Source organism: Chiloscyllium plagiosum, unplaced genomic scaffold, assembly GCF_037043375.1.
Source record: "Chiloscyllium plagiosum isolate Xiang-an unplaced genomic scaffold, Cpla_swu_hap1 HiC_scaffold_25, whole genome shotgun sequence".
Classification (NCBI taxonomy): domain Eukaryota; kingdom Metazoa; phylum Chordata; class Chondrichthyes; order Orectolobiformes; family Hemiscylliidae; genus Chiloscyllium; species Chiloscyllium plagiosum.
Window position 1 is genome coordinate 38,375,556 of NW_028270163.1, and position 25,877 is coordinate 38,401,432.

A 25,877-nucleotide genomic window follows, 5' to 3' on the forward strand; every position below is an offset into this window, starting at 1 on the left:
GCATAAGTGTATAAACTGTATTAATAAGGAGTAGGGATTTATGATTAACATTTTCTAAAATACAGAGCCCTGACTCTTGGGAAATCATATAGTTGCAATATTAATGACAGAAATCTTCCTATACTGCTCAAAATATTGACTAGTTCATGTGAACATACAAAGGGTTAACACTGCAGGATTAAGAGTTGGGGAAATCAGAAGTAGAAGTAATTATGGAAACCAACAGCAGGTATCTAATAAAACAGGAATGACATCAGATTTATTAGTTGTATATCATACAATGAAAGTAAATTGGTAGAACAGACATTGGCAAAGAAGCACAATACTTCTTGGGAGTGTCATAGGCATTCTCGCTTTAAGTGAATACATCTGAAGCCACTTAAATGGGAATAGTCTGACAGAAATATCATCCATCTAGCAAAGCATACCTAACAATAAATTCATGCTGATTTGAATGCATTAAACAATAGACATAAAAATGCCTCATTTAGAGGAATGTCCCCATTAACCAAGTTTCTGCTAACATGCACCAAATATACTGGCACATGATAGAACATAAAGAAACTTCAGAAGTCCTAATGGTTATTTGTAGAGAATCAGCAGAGTCTGATTTCATTTCAACTGGGTTTAGGTACTAGGTCTGGCGACTGGCTTCTTCACTTTACGGACAACAACTCGCGTTCTGCGGGGCCCATCATTGCCCGGCTTCTCATGGGTGGATTGCACCCGCCTCTCACCAATTCGGGTGGCATGTCGGGCAGCCTTTAGCTCATCCACAAATAACTCAACTCCCTCAAACTTGTTGGTCAGCTCAACCAATCTCTCCTTCAAAGCATTAAACTCTTTATAGAGATCATCAAGTGCTTCAGAGAGTGTATGAATCCTGCATGGGAGCAAAGGAAAAGAGGAAACACTGTTGTTCATATTCTGCAACACAACTCTGGATTAAGTCAATTTGTTAATCTTTATCAAAATGAACTTGAAGCAATATTTCTTATAATTTATCAGTGTTTTATTTTGCCCCTCAACCTATCAGTTATACCATCATTGGATGGAATGGAGCAAGTATGCATAAAAATTGCAAATAGACCCACTGAGACTGGACACCATTAACTATGGCTTGGGTGATCTCTACACTTGGCTGAAGGTGTTGGCAGGAATTTCATTTTCACACAAAATAAATAAAGGATATGATCAATATTCCTTGAACAGATTAATGGAGAAATGATGTGTTACTAAGTTAAACAGACCTGGACAATCCCAGATTTAGTCCCAGCTTTGGACTCAGTTGGTCAAATTGTTTCCATGCACTTGAATGAGCAACACAACAAGGATTAGCTGATGACATGCTCCTAGTTATCCTATGACTAGTGGAAGGTCAAGGTGGGTGGGTGTTCAATTAGACCAGGATCATGCTTTGTCTCCTGCTATTGTCTCAGCCCCTATTGAGTAACCAGCTCATTCTGGATCCTGGGCTCACAAGTGCATAGAATGGTCAAACATGCTGCCATAATTTGGGGCAACCATGTCAACAGTAGCTTCAGTGAAAGATGGGAAAAATGTGACCATTCAACAATGGTTACATAATTCAGTTAATGAGACCTTTTAAAAACATTTAAATTTCCAACCAAAAATGTATCTCTTCTGTAGTTCAAAGAGGCTTTGCCTGGAATGATAAGTCAAGCACAGCGCTCTCTCATACAGTACATGTCTGACAATGATTGTCACCATGTCTAAAAAAGCTCAGATGTGTCTGCACCATATGATGAATGGGTGCACAACTGTTGAATCAAAGCTTCATATAGAGAGGAAACGTGAGAAATGGAGCTGAAAAGGCAAATGGATTGAGGTCACAATCGCTCACAATGTAACCTGGTGAGGAATAGGCCTGAGCAAATCCATCTTTTTCCTAATCAACTAGCAGCATCACAGGTGCAGTGCAGCATTGGAAATATTGTCCAAAAGCATGAATAGATTGTATAATAATGAAAGGATTCAGATTTAAGAGCAGGGAACTGCCTGTCTATAAACATTTGCTTATCCTTTCTTTCAAATGGCCATGTCTGGCAAATGAATTAGATAAAACTAGGAGATGTAAAAATGATTGAATATAAAAGCATTTTAATATATAGTATATGTTCTTGTGTTTAAATGATGCTGCAGTTACATTGTTCTTCCTGCTAAGTTGTAGCTGTGATTAACAGGATCTACTGATAAAAGTAAAAAGTTTGGAGAAATTAACAAAATATTTCTCAAATAAAGTAATAAAAAATATGAAATCAATATGTAGGCCTAAATATGGATAAATATACATTTAAAAAACCCGTCTGAAAATAGTCCAACTTAAAATGCTTCAATTCCCAAAAGCCTGACCTTTTATCTTGCTTTTCCCTTTCACACATATTATGCTGCTTCTGCCTCTTTTGATTTTGTTTCCCTAGCTAAAGTGGAGTTTGCTGAACTTTCACTTGAAACAGTGAAAGGGCCCAGATAGAATCAAATGCATTCCTTGTTCTTTCACTTAGAGGCATCCCATACCATTGGAGTGTTTTGTTTGCCATCCCAAGAACATTGATTGTCCATAATGCAAAAAAAAAGGCTGCCCTGTTTTTCTGGCTACACTTCAACAGTATTGCATTGACCTTGAGACCTTTTGCAGCCACGGTTGTAAAAAAATGCTACAATAATGTGAGTTCTTTTTTACCGAATACTTACCGTCCGTAGTCTGGTAGCACAGTCTGATGATCATACAGTAGCATGTCTTTAATCTGAGTCATGATGGCAAATTTCCAGTTGTCCAGAACATTGGTAAGGTTTGCACAGCCTCGCATATTCACCTTCTTTGCTAGAGATTAAAGGCACAACATAATTCATGTTTCAAAGGAATGTAATCTTCCTCATAAGGTCACTATTGCAGTTAAATCATAGTAGTATAATCTAGATTGTCATTCATTTCACACAGAATCAGAGTACAGTCTTGAATCTTTCATTCAAAACTCATTATCATATATTTTTAAAAAATAAAAATAAGAAAAACAGACTCACATATTTATAATCAAATTCAAACACGGTCTTGCCAACAAAAAAATTGTAATAAATTTCTTCATTTACTCTCTTTAGCCTCCTCCTATATCATTCTCTTACCTGACTGGCCAGGTTGGTTACCTGCTCTCATGCTACATTATCTTTGGCTGGTTGGTTAGTAGGAACTTATAGATGCCACCTTTGTCTCACTGAGGAAGCACTTTGCGGAATCCCTGAGATGATTGTCTCCTTAAATGCTTGTCTAACTCTTTCATGTTATTGGCCTCCCTTGATCATCTACTCCAAACATTGTTCTTATTCAAAATAATTAAAGGGTTCACTCCATTGATTAACCATCTTCTAAGTTTGAGCCCAGTTCCCCTTGCTGGGTCATTCTGTGAAACACGATAAATTGGTTCTCAGATTTCAATTTGCTAATATGTTTCGCATCTTGCTAAGACTGTCTCTGAACTTTTCTTCTCTATTGTAAATATATCTAGCGAATTTTGTTAAAGACTGGTTTTGCAGTCACTGAAATGGCCACGCTGGTATCTATCTCCATTAGAAGCAGGAGATCATTTAACCAGATGGTTATTTTGCTATATCTTTCTTATAGTTCAGGTGATATGGTTCTCAAATATTGGTACTGATCCTTTTGGGTATTCACTGTAGCATCCTACTGGAAATCCTCACCTAATCGCAATTGCAAGTATGCCTGGCTCATGTCCAGCTTCATGAAGGACAGTCCCACTTCCCACCCCAAACCCCCCTGCCCAGCTTAGTGTATAAATCCTCTATGCAGGGGATTGTGTATTTATCCAGCTGTTTAAAATCCCCACAAAACCTGTCAGATTTCACAATCGGTATGATCGGTGCTGCCCATTCCACAAACTGGGCTGGTTTGATGATTCCTTAGCTTTCCAGCCTTTTGATTTCTGCCTCTACTTTTGCCTGTAAGATAAACAGAACTGGCGGACCTTGCAGAATTGTGGAATCGCTTCCAGCTTAACATGCAAGGTGACCTCGGCGCCCTTGATAGTTCCCTAATCCTCCTGAAAAATTCCAGGTATTTAATTGGGACTTCCCTCAGGCAGCCATTTTCTAATTGAAAAATGTTGAACCAGTCGAGGTGAATCTTTCTCAACCAATTTCACCTCAGCAAGCCGAGGCCCGGGCTGTTTACTACAAATCAATGATAACTGAACCTGCTTTTCATAAGAGAGCAGAACTGAAGTTGTATCCTAAATCTGTAAAGATTCCCTGGTATAGGTCCTCAGTCTAGCCAAGGTCTTGCATAAGCTTGAGCAAAAGGGTTGGAGTCAAGAGCGAATTTTGTTAAAGACTGGTTTTGCAGTCACTGAAATGGCCACGCTGGTATCTATCTCCATTAGAAGCAGGAGATCATTTAACCAGATGGTTATTTTGCTTGATTCTGATTTGGATGTTGCTCAGGAATTTAACTGTCCCAAACCATGTGTAAGTGGACTTACAAGGGTGTCCACTCTCCTGGATACCACCCTATGAGTTCTCTTAGTCACTTTAGATCTAGGGGGACTCTTTTGCTATCTCAGGTCCACATATCAGCAGCAACTACAATGGCTTGCCATCTCGGGTCTTGAAGAAAATTTAACAGTTTCGTTGAAACTTGGCTTTGTTTTGGGGTTTTGCTGTGGGGTGACCTAGAGTTCCTCTGTTCAGGAAATGTCCTGAGTGAGGCTATGGATTTGCTTTCACTCAAGTGGTGTTCCCAACAGGCGAGGACATCCACTTCCATCAGAATACCCTGCAACTCATATGCTCCATTTGTCACATTTTCCAGTCATAAAGCCAGTTTTAGTGTCTGCTCAAGTCCAGTCGGACTTCAGCCAGTAGGCGCTTTTGCATGGTTACATCATTAATCCCACAAATAGTCTCTCCACATCTTATTAAGGGTTAAACCAAGGTCACATGCCTCTGCCAGTCGTCTTAACCTAGTCAAAAATCCCAACATAGATTCCCCTGGTTCTCGAATTGCCAAGTAAAGATGATAGCATCTCAGAATTACAGGAGGCTTGGGGTCATAATATTTCTTAAAAATTCTTCAACTCTTTAAGGGCTGCCTTGTTTCTGATACTGAAATAAATTTCATTCCCTATATATGTTACATAATAGCTAATTGATGATGTGACCTCCTTTTCTAAAATTTTAATTTTGTTGTGGTCAGTGAAGTAGGACAAAGAAAGGAACCAGTTCACACTTCCTATTCAGTCAAAACACATACTGTATTCCATTGGCTGAAACCACTAATTCTTCTATTTTCACTACTTTAAACTTACGTCTCTAAGAGTGCTATTTTAGCCTTGGAGAGAGTACAGCACAGATTTACATACATTATACCTGTACACCATGAGTTAATTACCAGGCAAGATAATACAACAGCATTGTATTTCTAGTAATTTAGAGAGTTAAACCAAAATCATTGAAATGCAATAATGGGGATATTGTATGGATACAGAGAAAGCATTTCCATGTGTTAGGGAGTCTATGACTAGGGGATGTAGCCTAAAAATTACAACCAGACCTTTTAGGACTCAATTAAGAAACATGCAGACACACAAAAGTTGCTAGAAGTTTGGAACTCCATTCCACAAATGACTATTGATAATTTAAATCGGAAACTCAGTTTTCCTAAAGGGTATAGGACAAAGGCTAAGATATGGAATGAGATCACAGATCAGACAAAATCTCATTGAAGGGTACAGCAAGCTGGAGGGATTAAATAACCTCCCCCTATTTCTGTGGTGGGATCAACAGTCACTTGTCACTGAGTAAGATGCAGATGCTGGACATTTTGGACCTAGCTCAGTTTGTTCTCCAGTGACTTTCAGTGGATAGGATGAATTGGATGGGATGGTGAAGTGAGCTAACAAATTGCTGTCATCTGTTTTTCAACCATTGACAAAAGTCAAAATTACTTCCCCTGAACTACATCAACACTGTTGAGCTTGACATTTCCAAACCCAACTTTTCAAACTAATTAAATTCCTTCAGAATAACCTACTGAATTGTTTGCAGCCATTCTCCCTTTCCACCTCAGTATAATCAGTAAAGTTTGTCTCCACATCCACTTTCAAATTGCTGAAAAGTTTTCGGAGCAAAGATCCCAGCACTGGACCTTAGGCATCCCATTAGCCAATCCCTGCAGCTCTAATGCAGCAGCATGTATAATCACTCTGTCTCTCTTCAGGCAGCCAGTTCTCAACCCACTTCAATGACTGATCTAAATTATCTGTTTTGTACTTTCACTCTAATACACCACTCTCCTGTTTCAAAGTGCTTGCTGAAATCTAAAGGAAAATGTCCATAAAATTCCCTTCATTCACAAGAACTGGAGGTTGTCCTATTAAAGCCAAGTTGACCTGCCCTGATAACATCATAGCTGATCATTAATGGCTATCATTGGGATTATCGCAATAGTGACCCTACAAAAGATCTGAAAAATGTGTTGCTGGAAAAGCGCAGCAGGTCAGGCAGCAAAGGAGCAGGAGAATCGATGTTTCGGGCATAAGCCCTTCTTCAGGAATGAGGAGGGTGTGCCAAGCAGGCTAAGGTGTCTTTGGTATCTTTCAAAGACCAACTATTCCTTGGCTCTTTATTTATGAGGAATCGCTTGCTTAAGGCTACTTCCAACTAAGTACAAGGTCGCAGCACCATTCCCTTCATTTCCACGCAAATCCAGGTCACTTAAGAAATCACTTGTTTTCATGGCTGTTTATTAGCAGTATATTTGACTCTGATTAGTTCTTGGAAAGATATTAAATAAGAATGCTAGACACAATCCACTATTGTCATACAGAAGAGTGTGTTCTACACATAATGTGCTCTTAATTTTGTCCTAAGAGTCAGTTTTAAGCAAAGAAAAAAACGTATGCAAACAGAGGACTGGGAGATGCAAGTAGTTATAAAAAATGATCGTTGTGTACACTAAGCGTATAGATTTTCCAATTACAATTCTTGCACCCAAGGGGACTGAAGGTCAATTTTTGTATTTGTTTACATAACAGCACAGTACACTAATTAAATGGTGGCACAGGGAATCCTGTTTACATCTTTGCACCATAGGGGATCAGAGTAATTTGTTAACTTAGAACAGGATAACAATTAAATTATAGTGCCTTTAGGGGTCTCTTGCAGTGTGCTAATATTGTAAGCGGTTTGCAGTGTATTACATAAGAAATAGGAACAGCAGTAGGCCATTCAGCTCCTCAAGCCTGTTCCACCTTTCAACAAGCTCATGGCTGATCTCTCCGAGGCCTCAACTCCTTTGTGCCAGCTCAACTATAGCCCTCAAGGCCCAAAATTTCAAAACTTCAGCCACCTCCCCTTTAAATACACTCAAACCAACCCAACTCTGGGGGGGGGTAGAGAATTCCATACATTCACTACCATCTGGGAGAGGAAATTTCTTTGCATCCCAGTTTTAAATGAGTGTCCCTCATATGCCCTTGCACTTTTTCTTTTCATCAACAAATGTGGGTACATTACACTTTGCCTCCTCCTCCTCCAGACCATTAACATACATAATAAATAACTGAAGCCCCAGGGCTGATCTTTGTAGCACTTCACCAGTTACATTATTCCAAGCTGTAAAAGACCTACCAATCCTATATCCTATGTGTTCACCATTCCGCAGTACATTCTAATAGATTACGGAATTTGATGAGCTCTTACCTTGTGCAATAATCCGTTATGCAGTACCTTATCGAATGCCTTCTGGAAATTCACACATCTATCAGTTTCTCTTTATCAACTGTTTCCTTAAAGAATTCTAGCAAATTTGTTAAACATAATTTCCCTTTAGCAAAACCATGTTGATTCTTGACTGTGTTTGATTGTATTGCATTTTTCTAAATGTCCTGCTATTTCCTCCTTGATAACTGACATTAACATTATTCCCAATGACAAATGGTAGGTAAGTAGATCTGCCTCCCGCCCTTCTTGAATGGAGGCATCAACAGGATGGCTTGAACAGCGTGTGTAACCCACACAAAAACATTTAAAACCATTTATTCAGGTTAAAAACACATACAGAGAATAACATAGAATAACACAGAATCACTTAGTATTAAATCAGGCCATTTGACCCATTGAGTCAGCACCAAGAGCATCCCACCCAGGCCTATCCCTCTACAGTTTCCCTATAATCCTGCATTTCCCTTGGCTAACCAGCTTAACCTGCACATCCCTGGATACGATGGGCAATTTAACTTCAACACAACACTGTTTTCTCCTGCAACCTCCTATAGAACACATGCAGAGAGGAAAACTTCTCAGCATTTTGTGGCAGGGGCTGGGAACCAGTAGAGAAGACAAGCAGACAGCAAGGTGGAAACTGGAGACTGTAAGAATCATGAAGATAGCATTAATAAGAGGAAGAGTAGGCAGAGAGCAGATGAATGCAAAAGAACTGGTGGCCTGAAATGCATCTACTTTAATGCAAGGAGTAAGGAGTATAGTGTGTTAGGCAGATGAACTTCGATTGGTGCCTGGGAGTATGATGTTATTGCAATCACAGAGACTTGGTTGAAGGAAGGGCATGACTGGCAACTAAATGTTCCAGGATATAGATGTTTCAGACGGGACAGGGAGGGAAGTAAAAGGGAGTTGTATTCCAGTCAGGGATGATGTCACAGCTGTGCTAAAGGAGGACAATATGGAGGGCTTGGGTAGCGAGGCATTATGGGTGAAGCTGAGAAATAAGAAGGGGGCAGTTACATTGTTGGGACTGTCTTACAGGCTTCCCAACAGTGAGCGTGAGGTAGAAGAACAAATAGGTAAACAGATTATGGAAGATGTAGAGGCAATAGTGTAGTGGTGATGGGAGATTTTAATTTTTGCAACATTGACTGGGATACACATAGCGTCAGAGGTCTGGATGGGATAGAATTTGTAAGAAGCGTCCAGGAGGGTTTTCTAGAGCAGTATATCGATAGTCTGGTGAGGGAAGGGGCCATATTGGACCTAGTATTGGGGAATGAGCCAGGACAGGTGGCAGAAGTTGTGGTGGGGGATTTCCTTGGGAAGAGTGACACAATTCTGTAAGTTTTAGAATACTCGTAGACAAAGATGAGAGTGATCCTGAGGGAAGAATACTAAACTGGGCCAAGGCCAGTTATATCAAAATTAATCAGGAGCTGGGAAATGTGGATTGGACACAGCTATTTGAAGGGAAGTCCACATTTGATATGTGGGAGGCTTTCAAAAATAGGTTAAAGATAGTGCAGGATAGGCATGTCCCGTTGAAGGCAAAGGATAGGAAAGGCAAGATTCGTGAACCGTAGATGACAGGATAAATCGCACGGCTAGCCAAGAGGAAAAGGGAAGCATACATAAGGTCAGGCAGCTAAGAACAGAATGGGTCCTGGATGAATATCGGAAGAGTAGGAACAGTCTTAAATGAGGAATCAAGCGGGCTAAAAGGGGTCATGAAATAGCTTTAGCGAGCAGAATTGAGGAGAATCCCAAAGCATTTTATTCTTATATAAGAAGCAAATGAGTAACTAGAGAAAGGATTGGTTCCCCATAAGGATAATGAAGGAAGGCTGTGTGTCGAACCTGAGAGAATGGGTGAGATTCTGAATGATTATTTTGCGTCAGTGTTTACGGAGGAGAAAAACATGATGAATCTTGAGATTAGCAATAGATGTTTGATTAGTCTGAATCATGTTGACATAAGTAGGGAAGATGTGTTGGGTAGGCTAGAGGTTATTAAGGTGGACAAAACCCCAGGACCAGATGGGATCTATCCCAGGTTGCTGAGGGAGGCGAGAGAGGAAATAGCTGAGGCCCTGACAGATATCTTTGTGGCATCCTTAAATACAGGTGAGGTGCCGGAGGACTGGAAGGTTGCTCATGTTGTCCCCCTGTACAAGAAGGGTAGTAGGGATATTCCGGGTAACTACAGACCAGTGAGCCTGACGTCAGTGGTGGGAAAGTTGCTAGAGAAGGTACTGAGGGATAGGATATATTTATATTTTAAAAAGAATGAGCTTATCAGTGAGAGGGAGTTTCTCAAAATGGAGAAAGATGACAGTGATGTTCCACAGGGATCGGTGTTAGGGCCACTGTTGTTTGTGATATACATGAATGATCTGAAGAGGGCACTGTTGGTATGATCAGCACGTTTGCAGATGACACGAACATTGGTGGAGTAGCAGAAAGCATAAGGGACTGTCAAAGAATACAGGAGAAAATAGATAGACTGGAGAGTTGGCAGAAAAGTAGCAGATGGAGTACAATCCAGACAAATGTGAGGTGATGCATTTAGGCAAGTCTAATTCTGGAGTGAATTATACAATAAATGGAAGAGCCTTGAGAAAAGTTGATGAGCAGAGATATCTGGGAGTGCAGGTCCATTGTACCCTGAAGGTTGCTGCACAGGTGGATAGAGTGGTCAAGAAGGCACTGATTCCTGACGAAGGGCTTTTGCCCAAAACGTTGATTTTCCTGCTCCTCGGATGCTGCCTGACCCTGCTGTGCTTTTCCAGCACCATTCTAATCTAGACTGGTTTCCAGCATCTTCAGTCCTCACTTTTGCCTGGTCAAGAAGGCATATGTTATGCTTGCCTTCATTGGACGGGGTATTGAGTAGGAGAGCTAGCAGGTCATGTTAAAATTGTACAGGACATTGGTTTGGCCACATTTAGAATACTGTGTATAGTTGTGGTCGCCACATTACCAAAAGGATGTGGATGCTTTGGAGAGGGTGCAGAGAAGGTTTACGAGGATGTTGCCTGGTATGGAAGATGCTAGCTATGAAGAGAGGTTGATTAGGTTAGGATTATTTTCATAAGAAAAAAGGAGATTGAGGGGGGACTTGATTGAGGTTTACAAAATCATGAAGGTTTATAGACAGGGTAGAAAGAGATAAGCTTTTTCCCAGGGTGAAGGATTCAATAACGAGAGGTCTCGCTTTCAAGGTGAGAGGTGAAAAGTTTAAGAGGGATACATGTGGCAAGTACTTTACACAGAGGGTAGTGGGTGTCTGGAACGCGTTGCCAGCAGAGCTGGTAGAGGCAGGCATGGTAGATTAATTTAAGATGCATCTGGACAGATGCATGAGTAGGTGGGGAGCAGAGGGATACAGATGCCTAGGAATTGGGCAACAGGTTTAGACAGTAGATTTGGATCGGCTCAGGCTTGGAGAGCCGAAGGGCCTGTTCCTGGGCTGTAAATTTTCTTTGTTCTTTGTTCTTGATGATGACATTGGCTTAAAGGATGAAGTTTTTAGTCAGGGTACATCATTCAATACCAATGCTCTGTAAACGAAACTACAAAATGGAAGTGGTAGGGCACAGGTACAAATAGAGTGACAATGTAATAAATAGCATCATTCAAGTTGGTGTTTCATTAGCCCAGATTTTACCTGCAAATGAACATGGGAATTAGGAGGATGAATGGGCCACTCATCCCTTTGAGCCTGTTTCACCACTTGATATAATCGTGTTGATCTGATTACTCCACATGCCCACCAATCCCTATCCTCTTGGACAAAGAAAATTCTCTTTTCTCTGTCTAAAATGAGCAAGCCATTATCTGTAAGCAGTGACCCTAGTTCTAGACTTATCCAGCAGATCACGCATCCTTTCCTCATCCACCCTGTCAAGATTTTTCATTTGAATCAAGTTATATCTGGCTCTTCTAAACTAGAGGAAATATCATAGCAACCTATCCAACTTCTCCTCAGGCAACACACCCATTCCAAATACTAATTCAGTAAACCTTCTTTGGACTGCTCTCAATGCATTTACATCCTCCCTTAAAATAAGACAACCAATACTATACACAGTACTCTAGGGTCATCCCATCCATATCATGTATAACTGAGGAATAACCTCCCTCCTTTTGTATTTTGGTCCCTCACAATATAATTTTTATTAACATTCCTTAAGGTTATACCTAAATGGTAATCTTTTGCAATTTCTGTGCTAGGACACACAGTTCCTCCTGTATCTTAGAGTTCTTTAATCTCTCACCATTCACATGACACGCTTCTTTTCATTCTTCCTTCTAAAATGGAAATCTCACATTTTCCTACATTACACACGGTTTGCAAGATCTTTACCTGCTCACTTAACGTGTTTATAATCCTTAGTGCTCTCCTTATATCCTCTCTACAACTTACTTTCCTACCCATTTTTGTGTAATCAACAAACTTACCTCCCAAACCTTCAGTTCCTTTCATAGAACATAGAAAAGTACAGCACAGAACAAGCCCTTTGGCCCACGATGTTGTGCCGAGGTAATGTAAAATATAGTAACTTAACCTACGCACCCCTCACTGCTTTCCATGTGCATGTCCAGCAGTTACTTAAATGTCCCTAATGACTCTACTTCCACCACCACCGCTGGCAACGCATTCCATACATTCACAATTCTCTGCGTAAAGAACCTACCTCTGATGTCTCCCCTATACCTTTCTCCTAATATCTTAAAACTATGACCCCTTGTGCCAGTCAATCCTGCCCTGGGGAAAAGTCTCTGGCTATTGACTCTCAATTCTTCTCAACCAAGTTATTTGCATAATTTGTAAATGGTTAAGGCTCCAGCACTGATCCCTGTGGCACAGCACTTGTAACATCTTGATGACCTTTTCTGGCTACTTATTCTGAAATTATGCCCTTTGTCCTCGACTCTCCCACAAGAGAAAACAACTTTTCCACATTTATACATTTTCTTGTATTTGTCAATACACAAGGAAACAAAGTCAGTGAACCATAGATTAATTATTCCTGTGTACTAACATTTTTTCCATGTATTTTCATCCCAGCATTTCTCCCTGCACCCTAGCTGGTACAGTGAGAGTGAGAGTGCACGGAGTCTGTTTCTATGCCTTGCTGAACAGCCTTAGGCTCACACTCAACCACCTGATGAAGGAGCAGTGCTCCAAAAGCTAGTGCTTCCAATTATACCTGTTGGACTATAACCTGGTATTGTGTGATTTGTACCTTTGAGTTGGTAGGTCAAGGGTTCAAGCCAGACTTCCAAAACCAAAGTGTATGAATGATGCGGACAAGACACTGCAGCATTGAAGGAGTACTGTACTCTCTTCAGCTGCCAAAATGACTGTTAGCTAAATGTGAAAGATTTGTGTGGCACAACTTGAAGAGCAAGGGAATTGACTTGATTAACATCTATTGCCAAACCAACACCTAACACAGATAACCCCAGTCATATATTTCATTGACCTTTGTGGGAGTATATCACTCAGATTTGAGAGTCTGCTTAAGGAGTGCAACTAAGTGACGTAGTTCGAAGAAAAGACTTTATACTGGAAATGTTAAAGCTTCCAGTTTCTTGGTGCATTCTCTCTATGGACTGAGTATTTTCAGCACTTAGTTATTTTTTTCTTTTGTGTGGATATATAAACCTGGAGAGAAAACACTTGGAGCAGCATAGTCTCTGCATTCACCGATTCAGATTCGAGTAGACCTGCGTCACTGTCTGCTCGTCCGATGTTTGGTTGTTTCACTGTAAAAACTGTGCGCGCGTGCGTGGGCGTGTCTGTGTGTGCATGTTATGTATGTATGTGCATGTTGAGAGGGGGGGGGGGAATTAAGAGTGGTACCAGACCCTATGTCAGCTATCAGCTGTATATTTGAATGTATAAAAGCAAGATAGCACACTTTTAAGTAGGAAATGTTCAGCTCATATTAGTGCTCTTACATGTCTAACAATATAACCAATCTCACACACATTATCGGAGAAAGTGAGGACTGCAGATGCTGGAGATCAGAGCTGAAAATGTGTTGCTGGAAAAGCAATCCTGAAGAAGGGCTCATGCCCGAAACGTCGATTCTCCTGCTCCTTGGATGCTGCCTGACCTGCTGCGCTTTTCCAGCAACACATTTTCAGCTCACACACATTATCCCCATTAAACATATTGGTCATTCCCACTTCCTGAGCTGTAAAATGAACCCACAATGAGACCAAGCACTTCGCTCCTCTCCTGAATTCGTAGTAGTTGCAGTTTGTTAGGAATTTCTGTTGCTGGCCCACAATTCAGATTGCATTCATTGTAAATGGAAGCGTTCTGGATAAGTTCCAATGTACTGCAAGAAGACTGTTACGCCTAACTGGTTAAACTGTGTTAAAAAGTCATCAAGAACGCCCTACATATACATTGTGTACTGCCTTATATAAATAAATTGTTGTTGGCACTTTCCTAAGGTCTGGTAGATTGCTGAAGTGACAACAGTTATTCAAAGCTTGGATGAACAAGTTGATAAATAAACAAGAAACTGTGGATGCTGGAGAACTAAATTAAAAAAAAACACAAATTGCTCAGGTCTGATACATAAGTGGGACAAAAATGCATCTATTGAACTGGAGTCAATATGATGGAAGATTACTGTTGTTTCAATTAATTTTTACTAATATTGAACTTCAAACAGGGAGCAAATTGAAATTGAATATTGTATTTAATTGGGAAAAACTTCCTAGAGGCAAGAGCTGGATTGGTGCAAAATTAGGATTGAATCTTTATGTTGCCAGAAAACTAGAACATCAGATTAGAAATGAATGCAATCCTATTTCACATATTCAGACTGTACTGAATAACTCTTAGCTGTGAAAAATTCAGATCAACCATTTCCATAGGAGACAAAATCGGTTGCTCTGAATGAATATATAAAGCTAGGATAACTTTTGTACATGTTAGACAACTTCTTGTTGCTGTGTCTCAACCCTCTACAGACTGAACAAGTAAACAGGATAAACAAATTATGTAACTATAAATACGTCAGTGTGAAACAAATGTAGATGTCACTAATTAGCTGGTGACTGAAGGCAAACCATAGAAATTGGAGCATTCATAATGAATGGTGTTTTATTAAGATCAACTGAAAATAAAGTTGATGTAAACATGACTGAGTGTTACCAAAGCCCGTTGCAAGGTTTTGTTCAATACTAAAATATCATGTGGATCAAAATATTGTTAAGCACACCAGCTTGAGTGCACTCAAATTCTGTGTAATTTACCATGAAGTAATTGTAATGCTATATTTAGAAATGAATTCTATGCCTAACCCAACTTGCTGGAAGACAAGTCCGACAAATGTACCCTCCCTGTCCATCATGTGGAGGTGCCAGTGTTGGACAAAGTTTTTTAAAAAAAGTCACACAACACCAAGTCATAGTCCAACAAGTTTATTTGGAAACACTAGCTTTCGGAGCGCTGCTTCTTTGTCAGGTAGCTGCACTCCGAAAGCTCGTGCTTCCAAATAAACTTGTCGGACTATGGTTTGGTGTTGTGATTTAAAAAAAAACTTTGACGATCCCTCCTTCCTGTCTAGATAAAGCTCCTTATTCTCCCCCCCCCCCTCCCCCAAAAAAAGAAGAATTTGTCTTGTTGGCAATCCCAGACGAGAAGGCAGAGTTTGCCAGCCTGATCCCCTGCTTATCCCACACGAGCCGATGTTGTAATAGTCCATGTACAGCAGACCTGAGGTATACTCTATTAAGTCCTAAATATGTAGGAAATTGGAACTGTAAATTAATTTTTTCACTTCTAATTAGCACCCCAGTTGGCAATAAGATTAGAATTCATCCCAAAGAAATAAATGGGCAGTCACAGTGTTTCCTTACTAACTGTGACCTAACTTCTTTGTTACAAACTCATGGATATGGAAACTGAAATGTTAAAAACAAAGAATTCCTTTTAATGCTAGTCATTTCTAACATAACCGCCAATTCACATGAGAGGGGGAAGAGCCTGCTTTGTCACTTCTGCCGTGTGTGTCTCACGTTGACCAACACCCAAATCAGTCAGAGTTGAGTGAATCCTACTCAATTGCCGCTTATTATTCAACCGTGCGTGTGGCCTGCAACAAAATAAATTACATTTTAAATTAACATATCTGTGGTCCAAGAGAGATGTGGTTAATACAATTCCGACGACCCTCTTTTCACCACTTTCATTAACCCTTAATGCAGAATTCTTACATTAACAATTGGCGATTCCAGTTTTCAGATTCAAGTTCCCTGCAGTGAAACAGCCCATTTCAGTGGCGTGACCGCAAACCTAATCAGTTGGGTAGGTTTGGTTTGTTCTGGGAATGACATTTCAAAAGGATACCTTGCAGTGAAAGAAGCCGCCGCTCGGAGAATTCCGATCTCCCCTTACCTTCCGATCTGTAATCCCACTCTCGGCTCCTCCGCGCCGAGCTGGCCATAGCCAGCAGCAGCAGCACCACCACCAACACCAATTTTTCCATCTGTCCCTGCAAGAGGAACAGTCCGGTTCAAGCGGATTTTGTACCCAATCTTTCCGAAGCGCTTCACCCACTGACACGGAGTCGCTAGTGAGCTGACCTCGAGTTCAGAGCTGCAGACAGAGCCCACTAACATCCCTCCCAGACACAACCGGTCTAAAATGAAACATTTACCTTTCATTCACACTACACTCACCTACCCCAAAGTCTGCTCTCTAATTATATCAGCTTTGATTTTTTTTTTAAAAAAGAGGTCGTTTGAACAATTCTCGCTCGTCTGTAATTGCTGTTTCACTACTTCAAAGCCTTTTTCAAAAGAAATGTTAGCCCAGTTATGACACCCTCCCCCTCCTTCGGCTGAAGTACAAATAAAGCCCCGGTTTGCGCTGAGTGAAAGGTCATTGTTGAGGAGGGAATTGCTGACCTTCTACCCTGAGGTTTCTGTGAGCTGTACAAGTCCCGGCTTCTCTCAGCTCGAGTTCCCCGTTCCGCTTCATTTATTCAGGTGGAGAGCCGCCAATGTAAATATACCCGTGGAAAATGTGCACAACTCTCTTCAGATGAAACACGTGTCTCTAGGGAACTTCGGTGTAAAGACCCAGGCAATGTTTCTTGCAGTTCTTTGGAAATTAGTTCCAACGTGAACACATTATTCTGACCACGCAGAATAAAAGGAACCTTTGCCTTCCAATTGATCCAATGTTGCGTGGTCGAGTTGTTATTCATAAAATCCCTCATAATTCAGAGTGACTCAAGATCATGGAGACACAAGAACAACTCATTCACATGCCGTTGTTCCAGACTTAACCATTTTAACATAAAGTCCCCATAGTCCTTCGCGACCTTCTCCTCACATAGAAACAACTCGGGATGGTTTATCCTGAGGGTCACCTATACCTCAGGTTGGGGCGGGGTGGGGGCATGTTAGGAAACTGAGAAGGGGAATTCTTCAACGTTACCTCAGCCGCTGTTGGGATTGAGGTTCGGTCCCACCCTCAGGCAACTGTGTCTGTGCACTTTGCAGGTTCCCCCCCCCCCCCCCTCCAGGAAGATTGACTTTCCGGGCAAAAGCCCTTCATCAGAAATAAGAAGGTGTGATTTACTAAATGTATTTAGGATTATGAAAATACTTGACAGAATCAACACTGATTCTGATGAAGGGCTTTTGCCTGAAACGTCAATTTTCCTGCTCCTCAGATGCTGCCTGATCTGCTGTGCTTTTTCAGCACCACTCTAATCTTGACTCTGATTTCCAGCATCTGCAGTCCTCACCTTTGCCATGTGCAGCAAGCTACTATGCCTTGTCCTCTAGTGCTGAGCTGTGGAAGTTCACCTGGTTTCCATGTACTTTGAATGCCCAATAATTTGATCTAATAATGAATCTTGAATGCTTGAACCTAGACACCTGAGAGTTTTCATTCTTCTATGATTTCAAAATGTAGAGCATGTTTTGTGAAGTAATTAATGTGTGAGCATATGGAATGATTTCCCTAAAGGAAACTGCCTGATCACTTCCTTCAAAAGATAATATTCTGTTATCGAGTTTGTGTGATGATTTACATTCATTATGGAAAGAAACACAAAATGCAACAAATAGAAGACAAGTTTAGACTTATGTTTATGGCCTCTAGTTCTAGTTTTCCCACAAGTGTTTAAGTATTGATTCTGTCAAGTATTTTCATAATCCTAAATACATTTAATAAATCACACCATCGATGCTTCATTTACTATGGTGTGTGAATATTGTGGTACCCTAGATTTGGTCTTCTTGCCTTCCAGATAGCTAACAAGAAACTTGAGTATGCAGAAATCAGACATTTTCTTATTGGCAAGATGTAACAAGTGGTGTACAACAGGGATTAGTGCTGGGGTCCCCATCAGTTACATACATCACTAGACTGAAGGGACCAAAGGGATTGTTGCTAAATTTGCTGACAACACAAAGATAGGTAAGAGAGTAAGGTTGTTACAAAGGGACAGAGATAAGTTAAGTGAGTCGACAAAGATTTGGGAAATGGAATTCATTGAGGAAAAATGTTAAATTGTCCATTCTGGCAGGAAGAATAAAGGAAAAGCATGTTATCTGAAGGGTGAGATATTTTAGAGATACAGAGGGATTAGATGTTTGAATGCATGAAGCATTAAACGTTATTCTGCAGTTACAGCAAGTAATTAGGAAAGCTAAGTGGGGAAATAGATGGTGACATCTTAAAAAATGTCCATATTAAAGAGGAGGAAGTGCTGGATGTCTTGAAACGCATAAAGGTGGATAAATCCCCAGTGACCTGATCGGGTATACCCTAGAACTCTGTGGGAAGCTAGGGAAGTTATTGTTTGGCCCCTTGCTAAGATATTTGTATCATTGATAGTCACAGGTGAGGTGGCAGAAGACTGGAGGTTGGCTAACATGGCACTATTTTTTAAGAATGGTGGTAAGGACAAGCCAGGGAACTATAGATCAGTGAGCCTGACATTGGTGGTGGGCAATTTGTTGGAGAGAATCCTGAGGCACAGGATTTACATGTATTTGGAAAGGCAAGGACTGATTAGGGATAGTCAACATGGCTTTGTGCGTGGGAAATCATGTCTCATGAACTTGATTGAGTTTTTTGAAAAAGTAACAAAGTGGATTGATGAGGACAGAACAGTGGATGTGATCTATATCAGTAAGGCATTCAACAAGGTTCTCCATGGGAGACTGGTAAGCAAGGTTAGATCTCATGGAATACAGGGAGAACTAGCCATTTGGATACAGAAGCGGCTTGAAGGTAGAAGACAGAAGGTGGTGGTGGGGGTTTGTTTTTTCAGACTGGAGGCCTGTGACCAGTGGCGTGCACAAAGATCGGTGCTGGGTCCACTACTTTTCATCATTTATATAAATGATTTGGATGTGAACACAGGAGGTATATTTAGTAAGTTTACAGATAACACCAAAATTGGACATGTAGCGGACAGTGAAGAAGGTTACCTCAGATTACAATGGGAACTTGATCAGATGGGCCAATGGGCTGAGGAGTGGTAGATGGCGTTTAATTAAGATAAATGTGAGGTGCTGCATTTTGGGAAAGCAAATCTTAGCAGGACTTATACACTTAATGGTAAGATCCTGGGGAGTATTGCTGAACAAAGAGACCTTGGAGTGCAGGTTCATAGCTCCTTGAAAGTAGAATCGCAGATAGATAGGATAGTTTTCTCTCTCTCAACAACTTCTCCTTCAACTCATCCCATTTTCTCCAAATAAAAGGTGTAGCAATGGGTACCCGCATGGGTCCTAGCTATGCCTGCCTTTTCATGGGGTATGTGGAACATTTCTTGGTCCAGGCCTACCCGGGTCCCCTCCCACAACTGCTTTATTGGTACATCGATGACTAGTTCGGTGTGGCTTGATGCTCTCATCCTGACCTGGAAAAATTCATAAACTTCGCTTCCAGTTTCCATCCCTCCATCACCTTCACCTGGTCCATCTCCAACACTTGCCTTCCTTTCTTTTACCTTTCTGTCTCCATTTCTGGCAATAGTCTATCCACTAATATCCATTACAAGCCCACTGACTCCCACAGCTATCTGGGCTATCACCCTACGTCCTGTAAGGACTCTATCCCTTTCTCTCAGCTCCTTTGCCTCCGCTGCATTTATTCTGATGAGGCCACTTTCCAAAGTGGTGCTCTTAATATGTGCTCCTTCTTCTCCAACCATGGCTTCCCACCTACAGTTGTTGACAGGGCTCTCGACAACATGCGGTCCATCTCCTGCGCCACGACCCTCACCCCCTCCCTCCCCTCCCAGAACAAGGATAGGGTCCCTCTTGTTCTCACCTTTCCCCCCACCAGCCTTCACACGCAAAGAATAATCCTCCGCCATTTTCACGAACTCCAACACAATGCCACCACTAAACACATCTTCCCTTCCCTCCCCTGTCTGCATTCCGCAGAGATTGTTTCCTCCGGGACAACCTAGTCCACTCCTCCATCACACCTAACACCTCTCCCATCACACCCAGCATTTCCCATCACACCTAACACCTCTCCCATCACACACGGCACCTTCCCATGCAATCGCAGAATGTGCAACACCTGCCCCTTTACCTCTTCCATGCTCACCATCCAAGGCCCCAGACACTCATTTCGGATTAAGCAACATTTCACTTGTACCTCTTTCAATTTGGTCTATTGCATTCGTTGCTCCCAATGTAGTCTCCTCTATATCGGAGAGACAAAATGCCGACTGGGTGATCGCTTTGCTGAGCGCCTTCGGTCTGTACGCAATCAGGTCCCGGACCTTCCCATGGCTTGCCACTTCAACACCCAATCCTGCTCCCATGCCCACATGTCTGTCCTTGGCCTGCTGCAATGTTCCAGTGAAGCTCAGCGCAAACTGGAGGAACAGCATCTCCTCTTGCGACCAGGCACGTTACAGCCTGCCGGTCTCAACATTGAATTCAACAACTTCAGATAATTTTATTTCATTTATTTTATTTTTTTAAATATTTTTGTTTCTCTGTTCTGTACCTCTTATTTCTTGATTGTCTCTCTTTCTCTCGCTCCCCACTTTCATCACCTTTTTCCTCTCCTCTTCCCCCTTTGCTACCCTTCTCCCCTGTTTTCAATTTTGCCTCTGCTTCACCCCTCCCCCCATCCCCCACATATTTTGTCACATAGCACTGGCTTCAGCCTTGGTCATTCCCAGCTCCTAATCTCCCTATAATCTATCTACGCACTGTCATTATCACCTCTTTTTTGCTACCTTTGCTTCTGGAGCCATGACTCACCTCTCAGCCTAGTATAAATACCTCCCTATTTCTCCCTTATTTTTAGCTTTGACAAAGGGTCAGTTAGACTCGAAACGTCAGCTCTTTTCTCTCCTTACAGATGCTGCCAGACCTGCTGAGATTTTCCAGCATTTTCTCTTTTGGTAGTGAAGAAGGTGTTTGGTATGCTTTCCTTTATTGGTCAGAGCATTGAGTATAGGAATTGGGAGGTCACATTGTGGCTGTATAGGACATTGGTTAGGCCACTTGTGGAATATTGCGTCCTATCAGAAGGATGTTATGAAACTTGAAACGGTTCAGAAAAGATTTACAAGGATGTTGCCAGGGGTGGAGGGTTTGACCTATAGGGAGATGCTGAATAGGCTGGGGCTATTTTCCTTGAAACGTCGAACGCTGAGGGGTAACCTTTATAAAATTATGAGGGGCATGGATAGGATAAATAGAGAAAGTCTTTTCCCTGTGGTGGGGGAGTCCAAAACTAGAGGGCATAGGTTTATGGTGAAAGGGGAAAGATATAAAAGGGACCTAAGGGGCAATTTTTTACACATAGGGTGATGCACGTATGGAATGAGTTACCAGAGGAAGTGGTGGAGGCTGGTACAATTGCAACATTTAAAAGGCGCCTGGATGGGTATATGAATAGGGTTTAGAGGGATATGGGCTAAGTGCTGGCAAATGGGACTAGATTAGGTTGGGATATTAGATTAGATTAGATTACATTACAGTGTGGAAACAGGCCCTTCGGCCCAACAAGTCCACACATACCCGCCGAAGCATAACCCACCCATACCCCTACATTTACCCCTTACCTAACACTACAGGCATTTTAGCATGGCCAATTCACCTGACCTGCACATCTTTGGACTGTGGGAGGAAACCGGAGCACACCCACGTAGACACAGGGAGAACGTGCAAACTCCACACAGTCAGTTGCCTGAGGCGGGAATTGAACCCGGGTCTCTGGCGATGTGAGGCAGCAGTGCTAACCGCTGTGCCACCATGCCACCCATATCTGGTCAACATGGATGAGTTGGACCAAAGGGTCTGTTTCTGTGCTGTACATCTCTATGACTCTGTGACTCTCTGACTCTATAATATTAAGACTTGCTGCAAGGGGAATTGAGTACAAAAGTATAGAGGCTATCCTTCCTTTGGATGAAGCATTAGGGAGATCACAGCTGGAGTACTGTGTTGGTCTTCTTACTTAAGAAAGGATGCAGATGCATTGGAAGTAGTTCAGAGAAGGTTTTTTATAAGACAATATCTGGAATCAACATTCCCTTTAAGTTGTGCAGCTATACATGTGTACAGCCACTTCAAGGTTCTGTGCACAATGATTGGTGTTGGCATGCCACCTGCAGCATTGACTTCCTGTTCTGAAAGTCTTCATCTCATGTACAGTGGAGGCCTACACAGCCAGAAAGAAAGTGAGAGGAATTCTGCCTGGAATGGGCAGTTTGTCTAATGAGGAAATGTTGGACAGGTTAGACTTGAATCCGCAGGTATTCATAGGAATAAGAGGTGATCTGACTGAAATATATAGTATCCTAAGGGGTCTTGAGAGGGTGGATGAGGAAAGGATGCTTTCTCTTGTGGGTCAACCTAGAACCAGGAGGCCCACTATTTAAAAATGAGGGACTGCCCATTTAATGCAGAGATGAGGAGGAAACAAATTCTCACTGAAGGTGGTGAGTGTTGTAATTTTCTTCCTCAAAAACTATGAAAACACAGCTGTCTTTAAATATTTTAAGTTATTTGTTAAAGAAAGGATGAAAGATTAATGGGGGCAGATGGCAATGAGGAGTAATCAGATCAACCATGATCTCATTGAATAGCAGAACTGGCTTGTGGGGCTGAGTGTCCTCTTCAAATTCTAATTGGGATGTTTGCATTGTTGCCTTTAAAGTGTACTTGAGAGTGATGCTCAAATATCTATTTTTGAAATCTTTAGTTAGTAAGTTAGCTAGTTAGTAACAGTGAGGTAAAACCAATCTGTAGACCTGAGATGACTGCAGGAGAGTGAGTTGCAACAAGCTAAATTTTAGGCACCATTTAAATCTCATTATCAGGCAGGTCAAGTCCAAAATTTTAATTTATTTCTGAAGTCAGTCCAACCAGTGAGAATCTCTGCCAACACACAGACCTGACTAGTTATTCAATATTTCAGGAGAATGGAATCATGCATTGGTAATTTGATCGGCTGTTGCTTTGGAATACTGAATTTATCAAAAACACCTCCGTCTTTACACAATGTATATAATTGCAGGAAATGACAAACCTAGAAAGCAAAGGCAGATGATCAAGTGACAGAGTGAAAAACATCTCTTTTTTTTGTTAACTCAGTTGCCAGTGAGTGAGATTTCATAAATTCAATTGACATGAACATAAATACCTCACCTTCACAACAAAATCTATCTCACATGAATGAATAAAAAACTGAACGTACCCAAGGATGTTTCGATGTTAATTGCAGTTCCCAACTATTACTTTAGTTAGGATTAACTGAATTAGCACAGACTAGGGATTGAATCTGGGACATTCTGATCTATGTGACTCATTGCATCTACTTTTGTGCACTACATTATTGAGCTGGCATGCTGCTATTTTTAAACTATTTTATTATTGCACAAATTTTGCTGACAGTTTTCTCTCACCCACAAAATGGACAAGGGGCTTTTCTGAATCCAGTAAAATATTAATGTTATGTCCTTTCTGAGAACACACAATAATATTGTACTTTGTGGAAATGTGTTTAAAAGATGTCAGGTCAATTCACACTGCTCAGAAACATAGTAGCAGAATGCAGAAAGCCAGACTGGACTTATGCAATTAAAACACTTTTAAAAACATGCAAAATGGGAAATTGTTAAGCATTCTACATGATTCACGATGTACATGATTTAGTGGAAACACAAGACTGATTTAACTTCTGTGGCATTATGTTCCTTAGGGTTTGGGTATGAGTATAGAACCAAAGCATGTTTGATGTTGAGGTAAAACTTGAAAAGTGTTTGGCACCCTGACCTGAGCAGAAAGACTGATTCCAATTTTTTTTTCCATTCTTCTACTGGAAAGCCTGATCTCTTGCTGTTATGGCTCCATAGGCACCATTTTGCTCTCAAGTGCTTTTCCCCAAGTGACACTTTACAATATGCAAGATGCTTTTCATGCAGGCAAAGTATTTCAACCCAATCCTGTTTTCACTAAGTGTACCCACAAATTACGTTTTAGCAGAATACCACTAAATTGAAACTGGGACCATAATTCAGGATGATTTTCGCCATTCTTTTACCAGGAGGTGCAAATGTGAGTCATAACATGACAACTCAGTTGCGCACAGGAACATAGGATGTTTTGTAGCTTTTGTACTTGTGACTTTTGTGTTTGTATACTACAGCTTTAAGTGGTGTATTTTGTCCTTTCTTTTATAAAGAGAGGTTGAAACAGAGGTGTTGATTTGGTCAGCTCCAAACCAATAAAGTAAATAGCTTGAGAGGCCTTGGGGTTTTTTTCTTAAAAACAACTATTGAGAAAAGATGTTAGGAAGCACTTCTACACATAAAGGGGCTAGAAGTTTGGAACTCTCTTCCACAAGTGCCAGTTGACAGTTTTAAATCTGAAGTAGATAACTTTTTTAAGCAAAGGTATTAAGAAATATGGGCCACAGATCAGCCATGAGCTCATTGAATGTCATTTGGTGTCATCTCTTTTGGCAAAATGAACATTTAACTGTATGTCCTGGGTTGAAAACTTGATCAGTTCTTTATTTCTTTGCAATCCAGCTGAATTGGTACTTGCTTAAGGTGGCCATTAAACTGTAATATTCAAAGGAACTTTACTCAGTATAGTACTGAAGTGTCAGTATCAGATTATTTTCCAAATTGTGGGATGGGTTGCAAAATGCAAAACCTCTGATTCTGGGAATAAATACTACCGACTTAGCTAAATAGAGTATATAACTGACCAAACTCCAGAGGTATGGAGATCAGGCAACAACCATATAGGTGACGACTGAGTTCAGGAATGTGATATTCATCAGGCTCAGTGGAACAGTCTCAAAGGGCTGAATGGCCTATTCCAGTTCCTATATTCCTAGACCTAACTTGTTGCTGTCTGCTGACCTAAAATTGTGGCCAGATTGCAGCTGCTAGAAATAAGTAACTCCGCGTTCACGTTCCTGACAGTGGGAGGTACATTTCCTGAACATGGTTTATTGGTACAGTGCAATTATTACCAATTCCCTGACCAGCCATGCAGTTTGGGCAAATGCTGTTGCTGTGCTGTGTACACTATGAACTAAAGGTCCAAACTTCATAAAATAGTTGATCTGCTAAAGGGTTAGAATCTTATATTGTTTTTGACCCTTGGCTACAAAGGTTAATAAAGCTGAAGTGCTCCAGTAACTCCAAAATTAAAATAAGATGTTGATCATTGAAGAAAATTTTGCAAAATGCACTGAAGTTAAAAATAAATGAATAATAGTTGCACATGTTATTGTAATGTAATGCATCTGTTTCCTGTGATGAATAACACATTCCTGAACTCAATCGTCACCCATATGGTGGTTGCATGATCTCCATACCTCTGGAGTTTGGTCAGTTATATACTCTATTTAGCTAAGTTGGTAGTATTTATTCCCTGAATCAGAGGTTTTGCATTTTGCAACCCATCCCAGGATTTGGGAAAATAATCTAACACTGACACTTAAATGCTATACTGAGCAAAGTTCCTTTGAACACTACAGTTTAATGGCCACCTTAAGCAAATACCAATTCAGCTGGATTACAAAGAAATGAAGAACTGATCAAGTTTTCAACCCAGGACGTAACAGCTAA

General features: G+C 41.0%; 1 protein-coding gene across 3 annotated transcripts; it reads right to left on the reverse strand.

The window, feature by feature from the left end:
- Positions 1–232: 232 nt before the first annotated feature.
- On the reverse strand, positions 233–16,844 carry LOC148145320 (uncharacterized). Of its 3 annotated transcripts, none has more exons than XM_088000618.1 (4): positions 16,699–16,844; positions 16,187–16,283; positions 2,716–2,845; positions 233–883 (listed from the first exon to the last, which is right to left on the reverse strand). In XM_088000618.1, the coding sequence occupies exons 2-4, from the start codon at positions 16,275–16,277 to the stop codon at positions 628–630; spliced, it is 477 nt and encodes a 158-aa protein (XP_087856744.1). In that variant the 5' UTR covers positions 16,278–16,283; positions 16,699–16,844; the 3' UTR covers positions 233–627. The 3 variants fall into 3 exon arrangements, with proteins under 3 accessions (XP_087856744.1, XP_087856746.1, XP_087856745.1); XM_088000620.1 differs by lacking the exon at positions 16,699–16,844 and adding an exon at positions 16,475–16,588; XM_088000619.1 differs by lacking the exon at positions 16,699–16,844 and adding an exon at positions 16,471–16,575.
- Positions 16,845–25,877: the final 9,033 nt, after the last annotated feature.